The sequence below is a fragment of the Globicephala melas genome, chromosome 1 (genome assembly GCF_963455315.2).
Source record: "Globicephala melas chromosome 1, mGloMel1.2, whole genome shotgun sequence".
Taxonomy (NCBI): Eukaryota; Metazoa; Chordata; class Mammalia; order Artiodactyla; family Delphinidae; genus Globicephala; species Globicephala melas.
In genome coordinates this window covers 92,202,275-92,227,986 of record NC_083314.1, presented here as the reverse complement: position 1 = coordinate 92,227,986, position 25,712 = coordinate 92,202,275, and the positions used below count along the sequence as shown (strand labels likewise).

The window sequence follows — 25,712 nt, the reverse complement described above, 5'->3', positions numbered from 1 at the left end:
GGGGACAGCAAGATAGGCATTTGCAGCCCTAGGAAGAAGCCAGGACCAGAGACAGGGATTTGAGACTCTTACACATTACAGTGGTAGTAAAATGTAAGAGTGGAAGAGACTGTTCAGAGTAAAATGAGCAGGGATTTAAGGGGAGGTTGAAAGGAGTTTAAAAAAGAGACCAAGAGGCAACCATTAGAAGGTAGGAGAAAAACAAAGGGAATGATGTCACAGAAGCCAAGCAAGTGGAAGGACTGGTCAATACTTTCAAGTGCAGCAGAGACTGACAATTTCAGTTACATTGGCAACACGAGCCTAGTGGGCCCAGATTCAGTGGAGGTGGGACAGAGGTGTCCCAGTACAGCTGAAATTAAATGGTGCAGATCTAGGCAGAATTACCTTCAGTCCTCCTCCACTCTCACCCACCATTCTTCTTTCTTTAACTTTTCCTCCTCTAGTAATGTTCACCTCCCAGCATTTCTAATCTACCTAATTCTACTCAGAAACAGGAAAGGGTCTGGTATCACCTATTTGCACTTTAGTACAAATTGGCCCATCTTCTCTACCCTGGTTACTTGTACTTCAGACTTACCCTTAATGGGAAGCAATTTCAGGTATAAAGGCAGACTGTGCCTGCCTCTTCCTGAGGATAGCCTGGTTTGATAAGCGTGAGACACTTGATAATTGTGATGGGGTGGCCAAAGGCAGATCAATGGTTCTGTCCATTCCTATGGGGGTCTCTCTGTTCCCTTGAAGGGCCTGCAGCTCAAGCTGCTGAAAGCCAGTTCCCAGGAATTGCTGCTTTAAGATCTAAAGCCTACCCAGAAAGCGAGTTTCCTTCCTCTGGCCTCCTTTGGCTAAGCTTAACTCTGACCTTCCTTGAGTCCTCCAGCCTCACCTCAACTCAAAGATCTGCCCAAAGAAGGCTCAGAACCCAGACCTCTCTTCCAAGTGCCCTTCTCCTCCTCTCCATGCCATCCGTTTGTTCAGCCCAACTTGTCTATATTTGATAATCCTATTTCTGTCCCCACAATGGTCATTACGGCAACAGCTCTCAAATTTTAGTGTGCAGGCTCAGCTGGGGAGCTTGTTAAAAACACGAGCAACCTCGCAACCAGAAGTCACCAACATACTATATCTGGATCGGGGCCCAGGAGTTTGTATCTTAAACCAGCCTCCCAAGGGTTTCTATCTGATGTTGCTGGTCATTAGACCACACTCTAAGCAATAAGATGAGAGACAGCCACATACATATAGAGGGCAATTACGACTATCATAGTCTAGCAACTCAGCCACTCTGGGCCCTTAACATTCATGATACAGGAGACTGATCCTCCAGGAAAGGAAAAGCTGAGCTGCTCCTCAGGGAACTTTCAGAAGAGAGGCAGGAGGGACAGGGAGGGACACTGGTTTCTGGGGAGAGTATAGGAATGTGGTAGCGGGTGCAGGGGTTTAAGACTCTGGGTATTTAATACATGGGTGTCAAAGACAGAAATCAACAGGCTTTTATACCAAGGACCTAAACAAAAAAATTATAAAGATGTGGTTTGGCCATAGGAAAGGAACAATAACATCATTAGGAGTTTGACAATTTATGCTTGTCCCCTGTAGAACAAGAAGGATTACATTAAACTGTTTTCTAGTTCATTGCTCCAACAGCACGTATCTGTTCAATTTTTAAAAATTGTAATGACAACTAGACATCATACTTATCTGGAATAGATAGCACATGAAAACTGTGCCCTTTACCATATAGGAAAAAATGCAAAAAATACATACTTCATACCATAAGAAGTCACTAGAAAACAGTCCAACATAAAAAGCATTACCTACAGGGTCATTTTAAGACAGTATATTTTGAGACTATAAAAGTGCAAAAGGCAAGACAAGCTCTTCACCTAACTTACTTCAGTGCTGAGAGCTAAAAGATAATCAGAATTCTGAGGACTGTACATCATCTGAGTCAGAGGATGAAAAGGGAGATTGGTCTGAACAAAGTTCTTTGCAAAATCGGATGATCTGAAGATTCTTCCTCCGTGACTTCCTCCCGACACTTCTGCTGTTAAAATCACCTGATTAGGGAGAAGGAAGTTCAGCATCAGGGTATAATACTATGAAACTACAGGAAGTTCTTGCACCATTTTCACCAGACATTTGTTAAGAAAATTTTAGTTCCAAAAGTAAGAAGAGTTAAAAAAAACAGATTAATTGGTACACTCTACTCCTCAAGTATTAGTCTTATCAAAAGCCAGTACATTATATCTATGAAGTTGAGCCTGGTCAGTTTGAGATTAGCCAGTTTCCCCAAAGACTAAAATGTTGCCTTAAGATGTATACCTTATAATGCTAAATAACCACCACATAATTATGAAGAGTTTTGGTGCCTCTTGGACAGGGTCCAAAAAAAGAATCTGTGTGCTAAATTCCATTCTTTTGTGATCAGTATTAAATCATGTTTAATTTTTAAAACACAGTGATAGTAAACTAAATATATTGCTGTGTACCACTGGATCATTCAAATATCAACATCTGACAGCCCTGTATATGGTATCATGCACAGCTTTGTATATGTATGAATGAGTCTCACCTTCCCAGAGTTCTCAGGACCAATAGCCATGCCAAATTCAGTCCGAATGAAGGTGTTATTGATGAGATTTGTAATATCCTTAAAGTTCTTTCCATAGTCCTCACTGAGAGGAAGAAAAAAAAGACAAATTTAGAATGCAGAGGTCACGGACACTGTTGGGTTCCCACCCAGCTTCCATCACTCTCGCCGACTTTACTGAAGCACTCACCCTCCTCAAGAGGTCACAGCTTCAGGGAAGTTGATTCTACCCGTACCTCCAGTGGTGGGCCTGATTAGTGGAAAGAAGTTCCAACCCCTCATGGGTGATGGGGTCAGGAGTGAGGGGGTGATCCAGGCTGAGCCAGTAAGGCAAAAGGGGGGAATTGGGGTCTATTAGGAAACACATTTAAGACAACCACCTAATGAAATGATCTGTCTTCCTTTAGATCAGTGGTTCTTAACCAGGGTATTTTTGCCCCATCCCCCAACCCCACCAAGTAAACATTTGGTAACGTCTGGAGACATTTTTCATTATCATAACTCAGGGTTGAGGTGCTACTGGCATCTAGTAAGTAGAGGCCAGGGGTGTTGCTAAACATCTTACAATGCACAGGAGTCCCATAAACAAAGAATTATCTGGCCCCAAATGTCAACAGCACAAGGTTGAGAAACCCCCATGTTGTAGTATGTGAATGCAAAACAAAAAAGTGCTATAAGCATTCTGATACAATGAGAACACAACTTGAAGATGAAGCCAACATAAGCGGACAGTACTGCTGAGGCAATTCTGGAATTCCAGAAAAGCAGAACCTATGACCCTGGATTGAATTGACCCTGAAACCCATCCTTCCTCTGGATTTAGTTATGAGCCATGAATTCCCTTATTATTTAAGCTAGTTTGAGTTGGGATCTCTGGTAAATGTAGCCAAAGGCTTTCTAACTAATCTACCAATGCATAGTACTCACAATAAAGCTGTAAGTTAAGTCCCCCACCAAAGTTACCATCCCTAAGCACAAGTCTCTTAATGCATGCAGCACTCAGCTAGGGAAGACAAAGAAACTTAATCTCAACTCTTGGGTTGGTAAAGCTTTTCCCAAAAGTTCATTCCAACAATATCTTTGAGAGGTATTAAATTCCATGTTTAGATTTCAAAAAATAAAAAAAACAAAGTCAGTAGCTGTTTAATTTTGACAGGTTTAATACTATACACAGTTCTGTTACGATATATAATGCTAAAAGCTTAATATTCATTAAGTTTCAATGTCCACGAGTGATGACCACTACGTACTGCAAGTTAGTTGCCCAGTGATGAACGCAGTGTACAGTGGTCTTCAATGATAGTATACATGACTTAAAAGATGGTACAATTTTGGTAGCAGCCTCAACAAAGAAAGAATCACAGAACCACAGAACATGAGAGATACAAGGGACTGAAGAGAACACCTTGTCCAAATCCCTCATTTCACACATGAGGAGGTTCAAGGGGAAGCAATTCATCAAAAGTCAACCAGTTAATTAAGGGCAAAATTGAAACTACAGTCCAGTTCTCTTAACTCTAAGCCCCAAACTTGACACAACTTTTAATTATGTGTTAGGAATTCTTCCTTTGCAACCTGTGGTCTTTCTCTTCCTTGCCAGGGATTGTGGCCTGGCAGGAAAGATCAGCTTATAGGAAGGTGGAGAGACACAGGAGGGAAGAATCTCTCAGTGTCTGTACAGGTCCCCGACAGAATGCTAAAGCAAACTACATGGGACTTTAAGTTGTCTTCCCATCTCTCAGAACATACACAGAGAAGAGTCCTAGTTAAATAAAACAGGGATTAGGTACCACCCAACTGATTCCCGTATTACTCTTTCTTGGCTTTGGAGTACAAGAGTTCTTATCTTCCCAACAGCAGGCCAGGAGATATGCATAGGGACTTCCCTTGTGGCGCAGTGGTTAAGAATCCACCTGCCAGTGCAGGGAACATGGGTTCGAGCCCTGGTCCAGGAAGATCCCACATGCCGCGGAGCAACTAAGCCCGTGCGCCACAACTACTGAGCCTGTGCTCTAGAGCCCGCGAGCCACAGCTACTGAGCCTGCGCTCTAGAGCCTGCAAGCCACAACTACTGAAGCCTGCGTGCCTAGAGCCCGTGCTCCGCAACAAGAGAAGCCACCGCAATAAGAAGCCCCCGCTCACCGCAACTAGAGAAAGCCCACGTGCAGCAATGAAGACCCAACGCAGCCAAAAATAAATAAATAAATACATTTATTAAAAAAAAAAGAGATATGCATAAACATGTCCTAGTTCTACAGTGCCTGTATCATCAATAGCTTAGACAAGGTCTTAAGTGGTCTGCAGTGGCTCGATTATCACCCGCTTACACGTTGCCGCTCCTTCACGACATCCCGGGGACCCTCCACAACCCTGCTGACAAGTCTGCTTGCTTTTCAAGAACTTGGCACAACAAACACATCCCTGCCCTTCAGAAAAAGGAAGTGACATGAGTGAAACAAAAATCATCTGCTGCAACACTCTGACACTTTAGCCAGTTAAACAAACGGAGCACAGTGGACTAGTTTCAACCTGGTAGGATTTAAAGTAGGGTTTTGTGGAGGCCGCGTTGGGCTCAGGGATATATTTTAATATAGCACTTTATTTTAAAGTAGCTTTATTTTTTATCAGCATTATATCAGCATACATGATATATCAGGAAGAGGAAATCAACGAAACACCCTGAAAAACAAATCACTTCTCAAATTATAATAGAGATATGAACAGTAGTCAAACATTAACAAAGCCCTATAAAACCATCTGTTTTAGAAATAAGTCTTTTTAATAACAATTCTATACCTCAATCCTAATATCTGCTCTTTCTGGTTACTAAAAATAAATGATCACTTTTGCTTAAATCTGTGGTATAAACACGCATAAGAATATGTACATTTATAACAAAAAATAGTGCTGGAATACAAATATTTTTGGAAGAGAGCCTAATACCCCCAAAGAACATGAAAAATCTAGACATTTAAATAAATGGGAAAAAAAAGGTAATCACCACATGGAGTCCTGGTAAGATACAGCATCAAAATTCCTAGTAAGTAGAGAATGGACTTGAGGACACGGGGAGGGGGAGGTGTAAGCTGGGACGACGTGCGAGAGTGGCACGGACGTATATACACTACCAAATGTAAAATAGATAGCTAGTGGGAAGCAGCTGCATAGCACAGGGAGATCAGCTCGGTGCTCTGTAACCACCTAGAGGGGCGGGATAGGGAGGGTGGGAGGGAGACGCAAGAGGGAGGAGATATGGAGATAATATGTATACATATAGCTGATTCACTTTGTTATACAGCAGAAACTAACACACCATTGTAAAGCAATTATACTCCAAAAAAGATGTTAAAGAAAAAAAATGTGTTGAATGGATAAACCAATGAATAAATGAACGGATGCAAAAAAAAAATTCCTAGTAAGATGAAAGACTCAGGAGGGCATTTTTCCAGAAGATTCACATGCTGACTGACACTCAACCCAAATGTCAATAGCCAAGGATTACACCCTTGTTTTTGAGCACGTTTCATTTACAATAGAGAGGAACTTGTGACACCGGGCATCTGACCTGCAGACATTTAACGAGAACAGTAAAAGAATCCTGGGGCTTCCCTGGTGGCGCAGTGGTTGAGAGTCTGCCTGCCGATGCAGGGGACATGGGTTCATGCCCCAGTCGGGGAAGATCCCACATGCTGTAGAGCGGCTAGGCCTGTGAGCCATGGCCGCTGAGCCTGTGCGTCCAGAGCCTGTTGCTCTGCAATGGGAGAGGCCACAACAGTGAGGGGCCCACATACCGAAAAAAAAAAAAGAATCTTATAATATCTCAGAGAATCTTATATTTTACTTTTCTCAACAATCAAAAAAGCACAAATATCCTCATTTGGTTCGCTTTCAGGACTAACCATTTCTCTACTCCTTTAGTTCATTTTTGCCATGATTAAGTCACTATAAATTATTACATAAAAGCAACAAGGATGACAACTAAAAAAATGATAGTTTTATAGTTTTCACTAATGCGGAAAGCTTATACAGTTAATCGTCATGATTCACGAATTCCATACCTGCAAATCTGCCTACTCACTAAGATTTGTAACCCCATACTCTTGGCACTTTCCTAGTCATTTGCAGACATGCACAGGGCAGAGAAAAAAATTTGAGTCAAAAATGTTCCCACCTGAGGTCCAACAAGGGGCCACTCTGCCTTCTTGTTTCAGCCCTTATACTATGCCTGAGTATCGTCCTCACGGTCTATATAGTACCATGCATTTTGCATTTTTGTGCCTTTTGTTGGTGCTTTGCTGTTTAAATAGCCCCCAAGCATAGTGTTGAAGTGCTGTTTAGTGTTTCTGGAGAAAACACGTGAGTTAGATAAGCTTCTTTCTGGCATGAGTTGGCTGTGAGCTCAATGTTAACGAATCAATAATACACATAAGGTGTCTTTAAACAGAAACACACACAAAACAAGATTATGTACTGATCAACTGATGAAAATGAATGATGTGGTCAGAGGTTTGCAGGAACCTAATTCTGTATTTGCCCCAGGAACAATGGTTCAGTATTCACTAATTCAGTATTCACGGAGACTGTAGAACATAACTATCGTGAATAATGACAATTAACTGGATTGAGATTTCCAGTTAAAAGATCAGTAAGGAGAATGTAGGTTATTAAAATGTGCCAACAGAATTACAGACCTGAGATCACTGCCAGGTAAAATTGGCAGAACTTGAATTTACATTAAACTAAACTCCTAATACTTCAGTCTCTTTTTTTACCCCAACTGTCTGATGCTACCTTATGTGTTTTTATTTAATATTTCATTGTGTGTTATCCTTATTGGAAAAGGATGCATGTTTTCTATAGCTATTTTGAAAATATAAGAGGGAAAATAAAGAGGGTAAAATATTGTAAGTAAAATCACAAAACTTTTTTTATCAGAAGGAATATGAGTATGTAACTAAGGTCCTTATTTTGCTTTGATAAACAAGACAACCCTAAGAATAGGTATTTTCATGGGAATATTTCTTAAGTGACGAAAACCACCTCGTTTCATGATTTTTATACGCCCTAGGTTTGTAAAAGTGAAGCTGTAGTAAAATGCCATCATCATACATTTCAATAAACTTTTTCTTTAAGAAATAAAAAGCAGGAAAATATATTTTGTAGATGGAATTTATGCTAACCTTGTAACTGAAATATGCAGTCATTGTTAATGATCTACTGCAGTGAAAACTGAACCAAGCATATCATTAAAAATGTTGTCATAGGGGCTTCCCTGGTGGCGCAGTGGTTGAGAGTCCGCCTGCCGATGCAGGGGACATGGGTTCGTGCCCCGGTCCGGGAAGATCCCACATGCCGCGGAGCGGCTGGGCCCGTGGGCCATGGCCGCTGGGCCTGCGCGTCCGGAGCCTGTGCTCCGCAACGGGAGAGGCCACAACAGTGAGAGGCCCGCGTACCGCAAAAAAAAAAAAAAAAGTTGTCATAACGACAGGCCTTGGAGAAGTTGGTTTACTGAACTTTGCTTTAATATCTGTTCTATATCTTTAAGTTATCCTTTTGTTTTTTTTTTGCGGTACGCGGGCCTCTCACTGTTGTGGCCTCTCCCGTTGCGGAGCACAGGCTCCGGACGCGCAGGCCCAGTGGCCATGGCCCACGGGCCCAGCCGCTCCGCGGCATGTGGGATCTTCCCGGGCCGGGGCACGAACCCGTGTCCCCTGCATCGGCAGGCGGACTCTCAACCACTGCGCCACCAGGGAAGCCCAAGTTATCCTTTTTTTTAAAACCTCAAGTAACATCCTGAAAAACTTACATTGACTATGGAATAAAATTTAATGTGAAATCTCTCAGAGATTCCCTTATTAATTTCCAAAATCTGAACAACTCTCAACAGGAAATAGAAATCACAAATAAAATAGCCCAGCAGTTTTCTGGTAATTTGGTACAGAATTTTGCTGTACATAATGCTTACATGTGCTTTACTAAGTAGCTAATCTTACAATGAAAGGTTAGACTCAAGGAGCCATAAAACAAAAAGGTGCAAAACATCTTTTAGTTGCCAAAAATCAAATTATCATCTTAACTGTAGCCAGTTATTTCCTTTTTAACTTCATATTTGCAAGTGAGAGGCAAATGTACTTTATAATCTATTATATGAATTAATATTACTTAACAGAGAATCAAACTTTATACTATTCAAACATGATTCCTTTTAACTGAAGATATTAATATATTATTCAATTCTACCCAAACACTAATGTCTAGGGACTTTATTTCCCAAATCTTTCAACAATCCTCTTTCACAACCTGACGACTGAAGTATGCTCCAACTCTGCACAGCTAACAGAGACAACTTCCTTCTCCTTGTGGGCGCCTCCATGCAGTACTACTCAAGGCAGGTGGCATGTGATCAGCTGCCTTCTATTTGAATCCCAAATGAACCTTTGACTACATAAGATGTAGCAGAGAAAGATAATCCAATAAATAATACAATCATTAAAGCTGTGAAAAACAGAAGAATCTTCAGAGTAGTTTCAACAGGCTTTTATTTTATTCCTCAGTTAGGCAAGTTCAGCATATTCAGGACTCATTTCGATCAAACTGCTCCCTCCCTTTCCCATTTCTGAAGCAACATGTGCCTCTTGGCTGGTGTGTCCAACAACATGAGTCACTTCAGACCAGGCCAGGCCAGCCCAACGGGAGAGGCAACAAGGAATATTTAGTTTCCACCTAAACTCTGGAAGAGTTTTCACTTCACAGCAGGGAGGAAGTAATTAATATTCAAAATGACCTTTGTACAACCAACCAAACAAACAAACAACCCGCTGTGCAAAATGAAGAAAAAGAACCTTAGTAACATGATAGTATACCAGAAACAAATAGGATTACTCTCTGGTAAACTGCATGTTAGTGGTTTCTCACAAGACTAGACAAATATAGGATGGAAAAGGGCTGAGTCAGATGGTGGTAGGTATTTAAACAGTAACATAGTGATACCATTTTGTTTGGTTTGGTTTTGTCTCAAAGTAAGCACAACACTGAAAATCAAAAGAATAGGAAAAGAAGTCATGAATACACATTTCACTCCCCACGGGTATGACGCAGGTCTGTCAGGTCCAGTTCTAGCCACAGCATTAAAGAGCACTATAGAGACTAAAAAGTGAATTCAGAAGGCAAGCAAAAAAATGGCTGAAGCAACAGATTTAGGAGATAATTCAACCAAGAGAAGGAGCTTATAAAGGCTTCAAAACATGTAGAGATCAATCAGAGAGGAGGTTTTCATTTGCTACCAAAACATAGACTGGAAATAGGCATCTTCTGTGACATATCTGTGTGATATTGATTACAGCGGCATTAACAATAGTGAAAAAATTAGCTACGACTTAACTGTCCAAGAGAATAATGATTAAATAAATTCTTTCAATCTAACAAAAATGATGGGTTACTAGCAGAGGGAATATGACAAGTATCATGGTACGAGCACTGACCAATCAGAATGGTTATAGTTTGCAACGCCAAGCGTTACTAACACCTGCATGTTGGCGGGAAAGGGGGGTGTGCATCTGTAGAAGCCATGGAGGCACCTGCTGTCAGGCACTTTTTATCAACTAGTTCGGAAGGCTTTCAATTCATTTAAAAAACTCTACCACAGTGCCAGTACATGCTGGCTACATACCATATCTGGCCGGTGGCACAGTAGCAGCTAAGAGCACCAAGTTCTTACTCCGTGCCAGGCACCGCAAAGCATAACTCGCAGCAGCTCTAAGGTGGCCGCTATTATCATCTTTCCTTTACAGACGTCCAGAAAGACTCAGGGAGGTTAAATGACTTGCCCAAGTTCATTCTGCTCAAAAATGACAATGCTGAGATCCAATCCCAGGCCTATATGCCAATAAAATTTGGCAACTTTACACTATACCATGTTGCTTCCTAGACTATCCAGCCATATGGTATAACATTATAGGGGGAAAATCAAGATAATAAACTGTAAATAAGATTACTTGACTTGAGGGTGAATTTTTTCTTTCTTTTAAAATTTCCAAATGTTTTATAATATGGTTATATTGCTTTTTAAAAAAAATTTATTTATTTTATTTTTGGCTTGCTGGGTCTTCATTTGTGCAGGCTTCTCGTTGCGGGGGCTTCTCTTGTTGCAGAGCACAGGCTCTAGGTGCACGGGCTTCAGTAGTTGCGGTGCGTGGGCTCAGTAGTTGTGGCACAGGGGCTTAGTTGCTCCGCGGCATGTGGGATCTTCCCGGACCAGGGCTGGAACCTGTGTCCCCTGCATTGGCAGGTGGATTCTCAACCACTGCGCCACCAGGGAAGCCCTGCTTTTTTTTTAATGAAAGGTGCATTGGTAAGAAAAACTGTATCATAAAGAAAGATTTTACCACAGAAAATTTTTTTTAAAAATGGAAAGAGTTATTAAAGTTACAAAAATTTTAATGCATTTTTTCCCTTCTAAAACAGGATACTTTTCATATGTCTGAAATGGTTCAACTACTGTTCTAACTTAATAAACAAAGTCACCTATAAATTATAGCCCTTCTAGAACTAGGATTCTATAATACATTGTCAATCTTTATCAAACAAATCAAAAATATTATTAGTCTAAGAATTATTAGAGAAGGCAAGCCATTCATTCATTCAATTAATATATACTGCCTGCCTGCTATGTGTCAGACATTTGGCTAGTTGCTAGAGAACCCCAAGTTAGTCAAGAACCTGCCTTCATGGAGCGTACAACAATTCCAAGATGGCAATTCCTTCTTGGCCTATTTTTAAGCTAAAGTCACTGTGCTAAAGGGCAGAGAGCACCATCTCCAGGCTCAGGAGCAGCAGTCAAGGGTCACCTATTGGGGAAGGGAGGTTGGGCTGATCTATCTCAGAGTTTCACTCCCACCTTGGCCAAGACCAACAATCAAAAAAGAACCCTGAGAAAGTATGATGGCTCCTGGGAGATTCTTTGGCCCTGAGGGTAATTTCTGTGTCATCTGCTGAAATGTCAAATTTCTTTAGGTCTCTAGGGGAAAAATGGGATAGAAACAAATGATTGGGAAGACAATCAACAACTTCTGGATATTAGCTGGTTTTGAATTTTATGGGTAACGAAAAGAACCCTACACTTTAACCAAACTATACTTTTTTTTAATAATTAATTAATTATTTATTTATTTATTTTTGGCTGTGTTGGGTCTTCATTGCTGCGTGTGGGCTTTCTCTAGTTGCGGCGAGCAGGGGCTACTCTTCATTGCAGTGTGTGGGCTTCTCATTGTGGTGGCTTCTCTTGTTGTGGAGCACGGACTCCAGGCACATGGGCTTCAGTAGTTGCAGCACGCGGGCTCAGTAGTTGTGGCTCGCGGGCTCTAGAGAGCAGGCTCAGTAGTTGTGGCGCACAGGCTTAGCTGCTCCGCTGCATGTGAGATCTTCCCAGACCAGGGCTTGAACCCGTGTCCCCAGCACTGGCAGGTAGATTCTTAACCACTGCACCACCAGGGAAGCCCCCAGGCTGTACCTTTGAGAAGATAATTCTAAAGCTTTGTGAATGTCACAGTACAGACTATGGTTCCAGAACATACATTACCACAATCATTACCAGGCACTTTGGTACGTCTGATCTGAGAACCTCCTCCTGATCTAAAAACAATGTTTGGGGCTTAAAATGTTCGATAAAAAAAAATTCACTTGGGGGAATTCCCTGGAAGTCCAGTGGTTAGGATTCCACGCTCTCACTGTGGCGGCCTGGGCCTGATCACTGGTCGGGGAACTAAGATTCTGCAAGCTGTGCGGCATGGCCAAAAAAAAAAAAAAAAAATTCACTTGGAAGATACAGTAAGTATTGTAACTTCAGGGGTATAAAAACCATTTTTTGCTCATAATAAATAGAAAGATGGTTAAACACTAAGCTACCTCCCCACAAATATCCATTTAAATTAATATGCATACACCCCTATAGACACTTCCTTCATCTTCCTTTACTGTTCTGCCACTCAGTCAGGTCAACCTAATTTCCTTGGAACTAGATCCCTTTTCATACTTCTTCAGGTTGCTAAGTAGATAGATATTAAAAAGTGTGCTGAGTGTGACAGTCTGGTGAAAATTTAAGATGGCCAGAAGATCTTTTAAATCAACTGTTGGATCCCATCATGTCTAGAAAAGCAGAGAACTTACATTCACAATGCATTACTCAGTCAGATGCCCCAATCATATGCTAGGCATCTCACCTTCGATATAGCTTGGACTGTCCGAAAGTCATAATTACCAGTGGTACATGGAATGTAGTCAAGACGAGAATGATCTGGAGAGACAAAAGCATGTGGTAAGAAACATAGTCCGATTACGTGCTTGCAACAACTGACCATCTGAACGATTGCCAGGAGCCCTACTTCGTAGGAGCCTACATTGCAATACTATATCTGAAAACCAAGAAGGACCAAGTGATTAGGGCTTACAATGATTCAAAATTTCCACTCATTTTGTTGAGATGGTCTCATCGCCTACATTTGAAGCAGTGAGACAGAGCTAATCAACTCCACATTACAGTAAAGGAAGGATTTAACTATTTTGTATTCACATTATTGTAAGATATTCTCAAGCAAGAATCATCTCTCTGCTTACAGAGGCTAGAATAGGGTGGATGCTCTAATAGAAGTCACTATGTCACATCGGCCCTTTTCTTCTTCCCCCGGCCGTTAGCTCTCCGTGAAATCAATTTTTTAAATAAGCATTTTTCTAGAGAAAAATATGCATGAAGGTAAGATTGTGAAAGATTAGAACAAGCGGCTAGGGAGTCTCAAATAGCCATATAACAAATCTTGGAGACAGCAACTGTCTTAGATAAATGGATAAATCATGGGAAACAGGGAACAACTCAAATTTTAGAAGAAAACGAGACCTGCTTGAAGAAATTCTACCAGGAACTTAAAATTTAATTTATAACTTACTCTTCAGTGCCAAAATTATATTTCTTTCAGCTCTTGATACAGCCATCACGTGCCTCAGTGCTCTGATGCACACATTACTGGAATACTAGAGGGGCATGAGCTATGGTCCCTGACGTTGTCAGGCAGGGTAATAACCGACACAGGTAATGCCAAGCCCTGATTCAAGACTTGAGGCCAATGAATCCTCAGCATCCCTCCTACTAGGAGATGGGCTACATACTAGGATGGATAAGGGGGAGCTTATTGACTCTCCCATTCCCCCGATCCTGGCAGTACCTCCTTTGTGGTAGGGGAAGGGACAAAAGATGGAGCTAACAGCGATAAGCCCACGGGCGCTACAATCCTTCAACATTAACTGTGGGAAAGGACACCGGAACAATACAGTTTGGAGGAAAAATGCCAAGATGTGTAATGTGCAGTTTTCCGCTTCCACACAGAAGTTTTCCCTAGTACTGTAAGTCTCCCTTTTCACACATAGCACTCTCTTTCCTCTTTCTTCTTCTTGCTCATCTTGATGCCAAGCAGCCACCAAGGACTAAAAAGGTGTTTATCTTCCTATTATGGAAGAAGGTGGTCACAAGATGTTCCTAGTTCTAAAGCAAAACAAAATCGACCACAGCTTCCTGAAAGTCTGTCCAGCAAACATGCATTTTCTACGACTGAGGTTGGAGACAATTTCAGAAGGTAAAACACTTAGCGCTTAAACTCCCCAAATCTACACCATCTTCTTGTTAGGTTGAATCAACAGACTCAAAACACTACTTACCCCAGTGGTATCTCCAACCCAGGACAAGGATACTGAGCCACTGAGATCATCAAACACATGCTATAAGGGAAAAAAAAACCTCAATTTAGAAATGACATCTCCTCTTCAATCTTTGACTTCTTTAAATAATACAGAACACTATTACTTTCAAAGTAATTATGTTTATAATCATAAGGGGATATGGATTCCTGGAACAAAAAAATTTGGACAAGATAGTATTTAACCACTTAACCTAAATTACAAGTAAGTTGGAAATTTCAATTCTCTCTCATACAAAGTAAGCCAAGCAGATGAGTTTTCTTCACTGCACCAGATGGGGAGATGGGATAATCTATTTGCCTTCTCCAACAGAACTAAATATAAAGATATAGAAAGTATTCTTAGGATATTTTAAAACAAGAGATCACAGCCCACAATGACAGATATAACTGTAACCCGATCAGCATAGTTAAAATTTTTCTAAGCAGCCTTCACAGTACAGCTGAATAGCTAATAGCTGGATTCCTTCTGCTTCTAGGCTAACTCACCCAAAATGACAAGGGACAGAAGCAAGAGTAAATGCCCTTGTTTCACCTTTTTATTTAATAATAACAACAACAATAATAGTATTAATAATAATAGAACAACCTTAATAGAGATGCGGTGAGTGAGGAGACAAAAACGGGAAAGCTGGTATATCATATCCAAAATATGGTAATCATATTGAAATGCAGCTATAATAATTATTGTAGGTGCTTTTGAGTTTTGGTTTTCAACTACTTTCTTCTCTATTTTTAAAATAATATACATCCATTATAGAAAATGTGTACAATAGATATAATAAAGAAAATATAAATCATTCATAATTCTATCACACAGAGATATTCAAGGTTAACATTATGTGTATAATCTACTGGTCTCTATCACTTTTTTAACCGATAAAGAAATAACACCAAAAAGGCAGCATTAGCACTTGGTAAAAATTTCTCACTATATATATAGAAATGTATATAGTAAGAAATGAAGATCCTTCCTCTTTCCCGCCACAGCCCCACCACCCAGAGGGGTTAGTAGTTTAGTCTATATTTCTACTAAATGTTGACGACTATGCTTTTCTTTTATGAAGACTTATATATTATTAAGATTTAAAAAATCTTAAATATGTCCTGCCTTTCCAAATATGCGCAGTTCCTTAGGAGCTGAGGATATAATTTTATAGTCACGGTATGCCCTGTGCCTACCATGATACTTTGCATGCTCAATAGGCATTTGTTGAAAGTGATTATACATCCTTCCCAAACCACAAAGTTGATCTCAAAATAGAACATGTCCATAAGCAGCTGGTGGGATTCCAGCTGCTTGGTCACTCAAGCCACCATTCCCAACAGACAAGTCTGAAGAAACAGAACTCAAAACACTAACTGTTTTGCTTATCTTTTAATTTTCCTTTGTGGTCCTCCTAAATGGGCCACTGAATTCACCTATATTATTTCCCCCTGTGCTGTAAGTACCTCTGAGGTCGACAGAATCTCTTGTACAATCTCTGTAAATAGTACAATCAGTGCCACACAGACGGCTTGCTCAGTAAGTGCTGGTTAACTCTCAAACGCTCAGAGCTTCTCACAGCCACTGCAGGACAGAAAGGTTATTCATACATGTAAGCCGGGCAAGCATCTGAGAAAAAGTAGGTCTCCTAGAGACATCTGGAGCCAGAAGCTTAAAAACTGACACAGCAGTGCGTCTTGTAAGATGCCACACAGAGCAAGACAGCATGTTCTCTTGAGTGAGGATACAGTGTCTGAAATTACATCAATGAGCTCCTTGAGGAGAGCAGGAATATTCAGAGCTTCCACAAACACCAGATAGATCACATGGGCTAACAGTTACCTAAACAGAGGCTATCTTTCCAAGAAAGGTTCTGGGCACAACAGCTGACTAGGATAAAAGAAAAATCCCATCCCAGGAGCTCTGGCTAGCTTGATCAAGCTTTCACTTTTCAGGCAATGCTCTACACACCTGACCCAATCAGCGGACACTGGAATTACTCACATCTTCCTACTGCTCAGTCACAGAAAGAGGAGGATTATTAGATGACACTAGCAACCCTCAACTTAACCCAAACAAATCAAAGGATAGCTGACCTCATTCATCATCCAGAGTTCCTTTGGGAAAATGCAGGTGAAATTCATGAATTACAATTGTGGTCTGCTACCCTTAACCTTCCCTTCCCTTCCCAACAACCAATTAAATTTTACTTCTGAAAACACACGAACTCACTGAAAAACTCATCCACCTAGAGAAAAAAGCAATTAATTTTTTATATTTCAGTTTTTACCACTCTTATACTAGAGAACATAAAAGAGAAAAATGAAATCAGATCTAACAACAGACCAGAGCTCAGGTGGAAAGAAAAGGTCATATGGAAAGGAGACAAATCCAGGAGAATGGGGAACCAAGACCCCAGATACAATCCTTCCCCTTCAACGGGAGGATTACAGATGTCCAGGAAAAGGGTGGACAATCTGGTCATAGTTAGGAGACAGAATTGACAAATGTCAGCAAAAGGCCATTAATTCTAATGCTTGCTTATTTACCGTGTTTAACACAATGTACGTCACTCTACATTACGGTAGTATCTTAGATATTTCAAAACGTGTGTTACTTTTAACTATAGCAACAAGAATCTTGTCTGCCTCCCTCACTAGACCTGAAGCCCATCTGGGGCAGGGACCAAGCCTATTCATACTGGCAACTAATATATAGCAATAGCACATGGAAGACAATAAATATTGAATTCATTTCCTAGAAGAACTACTTGCAAAGCTCTGAAAAGGAGGATAATGAAGTGAAAAGATAAGGCCAGATCCACTTAATTTCCCCAAGGCAGAAATGAGAATGAAATGTAGAAGTTCTATTCTGAGAGGACTTCTGCTTCTGGCCAAGATGGAGTAACATGGATCAGATTCACCTTCCCACCTGAAGCAACTAAAAAAGCACAGAATATATAAAACAACAGTCTTCAAGACACTGGACTTCCGGCAATGAAGGACAATGATCCCAAACGAGGGCCTACATCTGCCCTAGCTTACTGTCCGGAGGTAATTTTCAGGCCACGGTACAAAGAAGAGGAGCCCAGGCAGAGCCCAGAGGTCTTCCTCACTTGAAGAGATGAGCTGATAGTCTGAGGAGGCCAAAGAGGCTGGAGTTCATAGCTTAGTGTATGAAAGAGGAAAGAGCTACAAAGAAAGAGAACAGTGCCAAGTGTTCATCTGAGTACTAATCATCACATGAATGTGAGGAAACTACCTGAGGCCAGGGAAAAACATACCTGAAAAAATTGAAGGAAACAATATCTGTGTGTCACACAGGACCAGAAACAATTTCTGTTCCCAAAAATCATAGGAGAAAACCACATATTTTACAAGGATTTGGACAGAATACTCAGAAAAGTTTTACCTTGGTAATGAAGAAAAATTAATCCTAGACTAAATGCTATACTAGCCTTGCCTAAAAAGCTTAAAAACAAGACCAAAAACTATTGTTAAGTAACCTAACTACGTCCCAAAACAAAGTTCAAGAATATTTACAGGCATATTAAAATATGCAGCACCCAAGAGGATAAAATTCACCACGTCCAACAGTCAATAAAAAATAACCAGGCATGCAAAGAAGAAAACAGGACCCATAATGAAGAGAAAAATCAAACAAACTGACCCGGAAATGACACAGATAATAAGATTAAGGACATTAAAAGTTATAATTATACTCCATATGTTCATTCAAGAAGTTAGAGAATAAACTAACACAACAGTGTAAAGCAATTACACTCCAATATAAAAGTAAAGAAGTTAGAGAACAGACTGAGCAAAGATAAGCATTAAATAAGGATACAGAAGATATAAAAAAAAGACTCAAATTGGACTTCTAGAGATGAGAATTACAACATCTGAGATGAAAATTATACTGGATAGGATTGACAGGAAATTAGACATTGTAGAAGAGAAGATTAACAAACTGGAAGACACTCCCAGTGGAAACTATCCAAACAGAAACACACAAAAAACGACCAGCAAGCTACAGTGCTGGACACCCTATGCCAAACAACTAGCAAGACAGGAACACAACCGCATCCATTAGCATCCATTGGTTCAGTGATAAAAATCTTAAAAGAATCCAGAAGAAAAAATGATTATTACATACAGAGGAACAAAGAATCATAGTAGACTTCTCTCCAGAAACAATGCAAGCCAGTGTATCAACATATTTAAAGAATAGGAAAAAAAACCTGTAAAGATAGAATTCTATACACAGTGAAAATACCTTTTAATAATGCAGGTCCTGGAGGAGCTGCAAGATGGTGGAAGAGTAAGACGCGGAGATCACCTTCCTCCCCACAAATACATCAGAAATACATCTACATGTGGAACAACTCTTACAGAACACCTACGGAACGCTGGCAGAAGACCTCAGACCTCCCAGAAGGCAAGAAACTCCTCATATACAGGTAGGGTAAAAAGGTAGGATAAAAGAAAGGTAGGTAGGATAAAAGAAAAAAGAAAATACAGAGACAAAGGTAGGATAAAAGAAAAAAGAAAAAACAGAGACAAAGAATAGGGACGGGACCTGCACCAGTGGGAGGGAGCTGTGAAGGAGGAAATGTTTCCACACACTAGGAAGACCCTTCATGGGCAGAGACTGCGGGTGGTGGAGGGGGGAAGCTTCGGAGCCGCAGAGGAGAGCACAGCCACAGGGGTGCGGAAGGGAAAGTGGAGAGATTCCCGCACAGAGGATCGGTGCCGACCAGCACTCACCAGCCCGAGAGGCTTGTCTGCTCACCTGCCGGGGCGGGCGGAGCTGGGAGCTGAGGCTCGGGCTTCGGTCGGATCCCAGGGAGAGGACTGGGGTTGGCGGCGAGAACACAGCCTGCAGGGGGTTAGTGAGCCACAGCTAGCCGGGAGGGAGTCCGGGAAAAAGTCTGGAGCTGCTGAAGAGACAAGAGACTTTTGCTTGCCTCTGTTTCCTGGTGCGCGAGGAGAGGGGATTAACAGCGCCGCTTAAAGGAGCTCCAGAGACAGGCGCGAGTCGCGGGTATCAGCGCGGAGCCCAGAGACGGGCATGAGATGCTAAGGCTGCTACTGCAGCCACCAAGAGGCCTGTGTGCAAACACAGGTCACTACCCACACCTTCCCTCCTGGGAGCCTGTGCAGCCTGCCACTGCCAGGGTCCCGTGATCCAGGGACAACTTCCCCAGGAGAACGCACGGCGTGCCTCAGGCAGGTGCAATGTCATGCTGGCCTCTGCCGCCGCAGGCTCGCTCCGCATCCGTACCCCTCCCTAGCCTTGACCTGAGTGAGCCAGAGCCCCCGAATCAGCTGCTCCGTTAACCCAGTCCTCTCTGAGCGAAGAACAGACGCCCTCAGGTGATCTACACACAGAGGCGGGTCCAAATCCAAAGCTGAACTCCCGGGAGCTGTGCGAATAAAGAAGAGAAAGGGAAATTTCTCCCAGCAGCCTCAGGAGCAGCGGATTAAATCTCCGCAATTAACTTGATGCATCTGTGAAATACCTGAATAGACAACGAATCATCCCAAATTGAGGAGAAGGACTTTGGGAGCAATATCTATATCTATATCTATATCTATATATATATATTTCCCTTTTTCTCTCTTTGTGAGTGTGTATGTGTATGCTTCTGTGTACGATTTTTGTCTGTATAGCTTTGCTTTTACCATTTATCCTAGGGTTCTGCCTGTCTGGGTTTTTTTTTGTTTTTTTTTTAATTACTTAAAAAATTTTTTTTCTTAATTATTTTTATTTTAATAACTTTATTTTATCTTCTTCTTTCTTTCTTTTTTCTCTCCCTTTTATTCTGAGCTGTGTGGAGGACAGGCTCTTGGTGTTCCACCCAGGCGTCAGGGCTGTGCCACTGAGGTGGGAGAGCCAAGTTCAGGACACTGGTCCACAAGAGACTTCCCAGCTCCACGTAATATCAAACGGTGAAAATCTCCCAGACATCTCCATCTCAATGCCAAGACCCAGCTCCACTCAACGACCAGCAAGCTCCAGTGCTGGACACCCTATGCCAAACAACTAGCAAGACAGGAACACAACCCCATCCATTAGCACAGAGGCTGCCTAAAATCATAATAAGGCCACAGACACCCCAGAACATACCACCAGATGTGGACCTGCCCACCAGAAAGACAAGATCCAGCCTCATCCACCAGAACACAGGCACTAGTCCCCTCCACCAGGAAGCCTACACAACCCACTGAACCAACCTTAGCCACTGGGGACAGATAGCAAAAACAACGGGAACTACGAACCTGCAGCCTGTGAAAAGGAGACCGGAAACACGGTAAGTTAAGCAAAATGAGAAGACAAAGAAACACACAGCAGATGAAGGAGCAAGGCAAGAACCCACCAGACCTAACAAATGAAGAGGAAATAGGCAGTCTACCTGAAAAATAATTCAGAATAATGATAGTAAAGATGATCCAAAATCTTGGAAATAGAACAGAGAAAATACAAGAAACGTTTAACAAGGACCTATAAGAATTAAAGAGCAAAAAAACAGAGATGAACAATACAATAAATGAAATTAAAAATTCTCTAGAAGGGATCAATAGCAGAATAACTGAGGCAGAAGAACGGATAAGTGACCTGGAAGATAAAATAGTGGAAATAACTACTGCAGAGCAGAATAAAGAAAAAAGAATGAAAAGAATTGAGGACACTCTCAGAGACCGCTGGGACAACATTAAATGCACCAACATTCGAATTATAGGGGTCCCAGAAGAAGAAGAGAAAAAGAAAGGGACTGAGAAAATATTTGAAGAGATTATAGTTGAAAACTTCCCTAATATGGGAAAGGAAATAGTTAAGTCCAGGAAGCACAGAGAGTCCCATACAGGATAAATCCAAGGAGAAACACGCCAAGACACATATTAATCAAACTATCAAAAATTAAATACAAAGAACAAATATTAAAAGCAGCAAGGGAAAAACAACAAGTAACTCATAAGGGAATCCCCATAAGGTTAACAGCTGATCTTTCAGCAGAAACTCTGCAAACTAGAAGGGAGTGGCAGGACATATTTAAAGTGTTGAAAGAGAAAAACCTACAACCAAGATTACTCTACCCTGCAAGGATCTCATTCAGATTTGACGGAGAAATTAAAAGCTTTACAGACAAGCAAAAGCTAAGAGGATTCAGCACCACCAAACCAGCTTTACAACAAATGCTAAAGGAACTTCTCTAGGCAGGAAATACAAGAGAAGGAAAAGACCTACAATAATAAACCCAAAAGAATTAAGAAAATGGTAATAGGAACATACATATTGATAATTACCTTAAATGTAAATGGATTAAATTCTCCAACCAAAAGACACAGACTGGCTGAATGGATACAAAAACAAGACCCATATATATGCTGTCTACAAGAGACCCACTTCAGACCTAGGGACACATACAGACTGAAAGTGAGGGGATGGAAAAAGATATTCCATGCAAATGGAAATCAAAAGAAAGCTGAAGTAGCAATTCTCATATCAGACAAAATAGACTTTAAAACAAAGACTATTACAAGAGACAAAGAAGGACACTACCTAATGATCAAGGGATCAATCCAAGAAGAAGATATGACAATTGTAAATATTTAAGCACCCAACATAGGAGCACCTCAATACATAAGGCAAATACTAACAGCCATAAAAGGGGAAATCGACAGTAACACAATCATAGTAGGGGACTTTAACACCCCACTTTTACCAATGGACAGATCATCCAAAATGAAAATAAATAAGGAAACAAAAACTTTAAATGATACATTAAAGAAGATGGACTTAATTGATATTTATAGGACATTCCATCCAAAGACAACAGAATACACATTTTTCTCAAGTGCTCATGGAACATTCTCCAGGACAGATCATACCTTGGGTCACAAATCAAGCCTTGGTAAATTTAAGAAAACTGAAATCGTATCGAGTATCTTTTCCGACCACAACGCTATGAGACTAGATATCAATTACAGGAAAAATTCTGTAAGAAATACAAACCACGGAGGCTAAACAACACACTACTTAATAACCAAGAGATCACTGACGAAATCGAAGAGGAAATCAAAAAATACCTAGAAACAAATGACAATGAAAACATGACGACCCAAAACCTATGGGATGCAGCAAAAGCAGTTCTAAGAGGGAAGTTTCCAGCTATACAAGCCTACCTTAAGAAACAAGAAACATGTGAAATAAACAACCTAACCTTACACCTAAAACAATTAGAAAAAGAACAAAAAAACCCCAAAGTTAGCAGAAAGAAAGAAATCATAAAGATCAGATCAGAAAGAAATAAAAAAGAAATGAAGGAAATGATAGCAAAGATCAATAAAACTAAAAGCTGGTTCTTTGAGAAGATAAACAAAATTGATAAACCATTAGCCAGACACATCAAGAAAAAAAAGGGAGAAGACTCAAATCAATAGAATTAGAAATGAAAAAGGAGAAGTAACAACTGACACTGCAGAAACACAAAGGATCATGAGAGATTACTACAAGCAACTCTATGCCAATAAATTGGACAACCTGGAAGAAATGGACAAATTCTTAGAAATGCACAACCTTCCAAGACTGAACCGGGAAGAAATAGAAAATATGAACAGACCAATCACAAGCACTGAAATTGAAAATGTGATTAAAAATCTTCCAAGAAACAAAAGCCCAGGACCAGATGGCTTCACAGGCGAATTCTATCAAACATTTAGAGAAGAGCTAACACCTGTCCTTCTCAAACTCTTACAAAATATAGCAGAGGAAGGAACACTCCCAAACTCATTCTACGAGGCCACCATCATTCTGATACCAAAACCAGACAAAGATGTCACAAAGAAAGAAAACTACAGGCCAACATCACTGATGAACACAGATGCAAAAATCCTCAACAAAATACTAGCAAACAGAATCCAACAGCACATTAAAAGGATCATACACTATGATAAAGTGGGGTTTATCCCAGGAATGCAAGGATTCTTCAATATAAGCAAATCAATCAATTTGATACACCAGATTAACAAATTAAAGGAGAAAAACCATATGATCATCTCAATAGATGCAGAGAAAGCTTTTGACAAAATTCAACACCCATTTATGACAAAAACCCTCCAGAAAGTAGGCATAGAGGGAACTTTCTTCAACATAATAAAGACCATATATGACAAATCCAGAGCCAACATTGTCCTCAATGGTGAAAAACTGAAACCATTTCCACTAAGATCAGGAACAAGACAAGGTTGCCCACTCTCACCACTATTATTCAACATAGCTTTGGAAGTCCTAGCCACAGCAATTGGAGAAGAAAAAGAAATAAAAGGAATCCAAACCAGAAAAGAAGAAGTAAAGCTGTCACTGTTTGCAGATGACATGATACTATACATAGAGAATCCTAAAGATGCTACCAGAAAACTACTAGAACTAATCAATGAATTTGGTAAACTAGCAGGATACAAAATTAATGCACAGAAATCTCTTGCATTCCTATACACTAATGATGCAAAATATGAAAGTGAAATTAAGAAAGCACTCCCATTTACCATTGGAACAAAAAGAATAAAATATCTAGGAATAAACCTACCTAAGGAGACAAAAGACATGTATGTAGAAAATTATAAGACACTGATGAAAGAAATTAAAGATGATACAAATAGATGGAGAGATATACCATGTTCTTGGATTGGGAGAATGAACATTGTGAAAATGACTCTACTACCCAAAGCAATCTACAGATTCAATGCAATCCCTATCAAACTACCACTGGCATTTTTCACAGAACTAGAACAAAAAATTGCACAATCTGTATGGAAACACAAAAGACCCCGAATAGCCAAAGCACTCTTGAGAAAGAAAAATGGAGCTGGAGGAATCAGGCTCCCTTACTTCAGACTATACTATAAAGCTACAATAATCAAGACAGTATCGTACTGGCAAAAAAACCCCAGAAATATAGATCAATGGAACAGGATAGAAAGCCTGGAGATAAACCCACGCACATATGGTCACCTTATCTTTGATAAAGGAGGCAAGAATATACAGTGGAGAAAAGACAGCCCTTCAGTAAGTGGTGCTGGAAAAACTGGACAGCTACATGTAAAAGAATGAAATTAGAACATTCCCTAACACCAAACACAAAAATAAACTCAAAATGGATTAAAGACCTAAATGTAAGTCCAGACACCATCAAACTCTTAGAGGAAAACATAGGCAGAACACTCTATGACATAAATCACAGCAAGATCCTTTTTGACCCACCTCCTAGAGAAATGGAAATAAAACCAAAAATAAACAAATGGGACCTAATGAAACTTAAAAGCTTTTGTACAGCGAAGGAAACCATAAACAAGACCAAAAGACAACCCTCAGAATAGGAGAAAATATTTGCAAATGAAGCAACTGACAAAGGATTAATCTCCAAAACATAAAAGCAACTCATGCAGCTCAATATCAAAAGAACAAACAACCCAACCCCAAAATGGGCAGAAGACCTACATAGACATTTCTCCAAAGAAGATATAAAGATTGCCAACAAACACATGAATGACTGCTCAACATCATTAATCATTAGAGAAATGCAAATCAAAACTACAATGAGATATCATCTCACACCAGTCAGAATGGCCATCATCAAAAAATCTAGAAACAATAAATGCTGGAGAGGGTGTGGAGAAAAGGGAACACTCTTGCACTGCTGGTGGGAATGTGAATTGGTACAGCCACTATGGAGAACAGTATGGAGGTTCCTTAAAAAACTACAAATAGAACTACCATATGACCCAGCAATCCCACTACTGGGCATATACCCTGAGAAAACCATAATTCAAAAAGAGTCATGTACCACAATGTTCATTGCAGCTCTATTTACAATTGCCAGGACATGGAAGCAACCTAAGTGTCCATCGACAGATGAATGGATAAAGAAGATGTGGTACATATATACAATGGAATATTACTCAGCCATAAAAAGGAACAAAACTGAATTATTTGTAGTGAGGTCAATGGACCTAGAGACTGTCATTCAGAGTGAAGGAAGTCAGAAAGAGAAAAACAAATACCGTATGCTAACACATATATATGGAATCTAAAAAAAAAAAAATGGTCAGAAGAACCTAGGGGCAAGACAGGAATAAAGATGCAGACCTACTAGAGAATGGACTTGAGGATACGGGGAGGGGGAAGGGTAAGCTGGGACAAAGTGAGAGAGTGGCATGGACATATATACACTACCAAACGTAAAATAGATACCTAGTGGGAAGCAGCCACATAGCACAAGGAGATCAGTTCAGTGCTTTGTGACCACCTACAGGGGTGGCATAGGGAGGGTGGGAGGGAGGGAGATGCAAGAGGGAAGAAATATAAGGACATATGTATATGTATAACTGAT

General features: G+C 40.5%; 1 protein-coding gene across 4 annotated transcripts in view; it reads right to left on the bottom strand.

Annotated features, from left to right (window-relative positions):
• Positions 1-25,712, bottom strand: part of SORT1 (sortilin 1) — a 73,715-nt gene that overhangs the window by 30,466 nt on the left and 17,537 nt on the right. For all 4 annotated transcript variants that reach the window (XM_030868914.2, XM_030868915.2, XM_030868918.2 and 1 more), the window contains exons 2-5: positions 14,297-14,356; positions 12,811-12,884; positions 2,576-2,678; positions 1,896-2,060 (exon numbers count right to left, since the gene is read on the bottom strand). In XM_030868914.2, coding sequence (XP_030724774.1) covers positions 1,896-2,060; positions 2,576-2,678; positions 12,811-12,884; positions 14,297-14,356 — 402 coding nt within the window. The remainder of the gene's footprint in view (positions 1-1,895; positions 2,061-2,575; positions 2,679-12,810; positions 12,885-14,296; positions 14,357-25,712) is intronic.